Here is a 3,117-nt window from a genome sequence, read left to right on the forward strand (position 1 = left end):
CAGAAACCTCACAGGCTTGTGGCGGAAATGTGAACTGTGATGAACGGAGACAGAGAGGAGGGTACAGGGTGCTGGCTGGGTACTGGCTACTGGCTACTGCTCAGAGACAAATCTGGTGTATCAGATCGCAGTTGGTGTATCAGATTGCAGTGTTCTTGGAGATACAGATGGCCTTTTCAATCTCATTTTGTTTTTAATCATATAACTGGACAATCATTAAAATATTATAGTTTGTCTCTCTGCTTGTTTTGATTGTAGATTTTGAACTGCAGCATATGCATAGCTGAGGGTCTACTGCCCCCTTCTGGGGATATTTGGTTTTGCTCCGTGTTTCACAGGTGGTACATGTCCAATAGACAGACCTACATAATTAGGCTAAGACCACTTGGCATTTGCATATCAGTTTGGAAGGTGAGGACCCAAGCCTGAGGGGATGATCCTACATGTCAGTCTGGTTATTCAGCAAACCATTCCACAGGACTGAACAAGACAAAGAGACAATAACACACTCATAGTCTTTGTACATACAGTATATTGAATGATTATTTTTCAAACATATTTACAGTGGTGAGAGACAATGAAATCATGACATTGAAGAACTTTAGTTGAAGAGTTATGAGGCAGTACTTAGTCACGTGTGTGTCCATGTGCGATAGCAGTGAAATGGGCTTGATAGCAGTGTACAAACAACTCAGTCAGGATGGCCACTACACTTCTACACCCAGACGCAGACTCAGCTCTTGCAAAAGGCTGTCTCTCTCCCGCTCCAACAGGGAGATTTTAACATTCTTCTCACTCACCTCCTGCCAAAATAAAAACATGTGAAAAATGGCCTCCTCCACCTACCAACCAACATGAATCAAAAGAACTGAAGGAGGATGCTTTAGTGGTAGGCTGTGAAATAAACAAGCCAGCACACCCGTTAGCTCTCCAAGACCAGGGTTGGAGATCAAGGATAAAGATACTGAAGGGGTTCTCTCTTACCTGTACCAGCACCGTGTTCTGCCACCGTAGCTCACTGTCTGATACTTCCACCCCGTTCCTCTTTGGAGAGGAGGGACAGCTGATTACGTTGGGCATACTCATCAGACTACCCAGAGATCCATTCACCCTCTGGATCTGAGACCTCAGGAGGCACGATGACGCCCCCTGTACAGAGTGTTGAGAGGTGAGATGTTTAATATCAACAGGATGGTTTAACAACGTTTGCACGCTTGTAAAGTCATAGACATAGCTCAGCTTGCCAAGGCATACAATTCCTAGATCAAATTCTAGTTAGACTACTCATTTTTACTGTTGGTGCCAACATGGAGAACAATTTTGCCAAGTTCTGTATCTATGTCTATCTGTGTAAAACAGTCTCCATCTCGCTGTAGTAACTCACCGCTCCTCCCCACACCTCTCCTCCCCACTCCTTTGCCCTAGCCCCAGCCCTGGTGCACACGTTAGCCTGCCTGGCTCTGTTGTCCTCCAGTATGCGTCGGTACCAGAGCCGGGCTTGCTCCAGAACCTGCAGCCCGGCCCACAGGGAGTCCTTCTCCCTTTCCAAGTCCTTCAGCCTCTTTATCTGAGAGAACAAGAAGTGAAATTTAGGCAGCATTCAAATTCAATTTTCCATTTAGGAGATTTGTGTTGGAAAGGGAAGTTGGTGCGGCTACAAGTATGTTCTGTTGGACATGGAAATAGAGTGTAGATGAGTAGCCTACTACTGTGCAACTGTAATACTATTTTAGGCTTTTGCCAGGAAGCTGTGAGAAGCTGGACTAAACATGTGGGAATTTGTCATCGGGGTGGCTGTCGCTGTGGAGTCATGCTGCTCTGCCGTAGAAGACAAAACATGGACCTGTATCCATGAAACTAGAACTACCTCATAGAAACAAGGAGTGAATAGAGTCATTTTAAGCAATGGCAAAATGTAATTGCGTAGGCTTCTGTGTGCAAAAGAAGCTTCAGATGGAAGCTGGGGGCTAATATGTTGTCACCCAATACAAACTCGATACAATAGCTTGTGTTTACAACGTTTGGAAGTGATTAGCTCATTGTAACTCCCTCTCTCGTTTCATGTTGAACAGACACTGAATATCTATAATCACAACTGCAGTTCCCTACATAATCTTATGTAAAATAAGGCCATGTGAAATGCACACAACGCCATTCCTGTCTCGATACACTCACTTTGGTAATATGCAGAATGTACTGTACCGTACAAATGCTAAGTCAGTCAGTTAGACAGAGACACGTTGTGCACGTCTGTCGCACGCACGCACACACGCACACACAGACACACACACACACACACACACACACACACACACACACACACACACACACACACACACACACACACACACACACACACACACACACACACACACACACACACACACACACAGATCTAACCCACACACAGATCTAACCCACACACAGATCTAACCCACACACAGGTCTCACCCATAGGTAGAAGCGTAGGGCGTCAAGGCTATAGAGGCTGCTCCGGAGAGGGACGATAACCGAGGTGTAGGACCCAGGGGCCGGGCACTGCGGGCAGGCCATGGGAGAGCCCTGCCTCTGCCAGCCCAACACAGCCCTCGTGCCCTACACTGCCCTAGCAGAGCCCTACACACAGCCCTAGACTGTTCTACGCGGTCATATGCTGTCCTACTCAATCCTACACAGCTCTACTCCTACCTTAACAGCAGCACAGCCAGCTAGGGAACACAGCAGGCTTCGTCTGAACAGGACAGGAACAAATAGAGAGGGAGAGAATCCGAGAGAGAGAGGGTGTGAACAGGAGTGGAAAAAGGCATGGGTAGTGAACTCCACAGTGCCCTGGGGAAAGGTAATGAAAAATTCCATGTGTCATTGTCATGACTGGCTTATTGACAGATCCAGTAGAGGGGACTGAACAAGGCAATGGAAAAAAAGACAGCAGCGACAGAAAACAGAAAACAGGAATTGGAAAAGTGAGGCTGACGTATTTTTTGACTGGGGGGGGGGGGGGGGGGTGACACAGGCATGGAGACAGCAGCCTCTGTTCCCCTGTTCTACACACTATATCAAAAACATTCCCTATTGAAACAGAGGAGTGCAGACTGAACGGGTGTAGCCATGTCGTGA

The 3,117-nt window shown here is 47.0% G+C and overlaps 1 protein-coding gene across 2 annotated transcripts; it reads right to left on the reverse strand.

Moving 5' to 3' along the window:
• Positions 1-514: 514 nt before the first annotated feature.
• LOC110490246 (suppressor APC domain-containing protein 1) lies at positions 515-2,887 on the reverse strand. Of its 2 annotated transcripts, none has more exons than XM_036945589.1 (4): positions 2,689-2,887; positions 1,385-1,567; positions 985-1,149; positions 515-803 (listed from the first exon to the last, which is right to left on the reverse strand). In XM_036945589.1, the coding sequence occupies exons 1-4, from the start codon at positions 2,854-2,856 to the stop codon at positions 708-710; spliced, it is 612 nt and encodes a 203-aa protein (XP_036801484.1). In that variant the 5' UTR covers positions 2,857-2,887; the 3' UTR covers positions 515-707. The 2 variants fall into 2 exon arrangements, with proteins under 2 accessions (XP_036801484.1, XP_021419193.1); XM_021563518.2 differs by having other exon boundaries at positions 2,452-2,860.
• Positions 2,888-3,117: the final 230 nt, after the last annotated feature.

Source organism: Oncorhynchus mykiss, chromosome 15 (assembly GCF_013265735.2).
Source record: "Oncorhynchus mykiss isolate Arlee chromosome 15, USDA_OmykA_1.1, whole genome shotgun sequence".
Lineage (NCBI taxonomy): Eukaryota > Metazoa > Chordata > Actinopteri > Salmoniformes > Salmonidae > Oncorhynchus > Oncorhynchus mykiss.

Excerpts from the sequence above, each read along its gene's own strand:
- LOC110490246 (XM_036945589.1), bottom strand. The coding sequence starts at position 2,856 with ATGGAATTTTTCATTACCTTTCCCCAGGGCACTGTGGAGTTCACTACC. Across the intron at positions 1,150-1,384 it reads GAGAGGTGTGGGGAGGAGCG|GGGGCGTCATCGTGCCTCCT; the intron begins GTGAGTTACTAC and ends CACTCTGTACAG. Across the intron at positions 804-984 it reads AGAACACGGTGCTGGTACAG|GAGGTGAGTGAGAAGAATGT; the intron begins GTAAGAGAGAAC and ends TTATTTTGGCAG.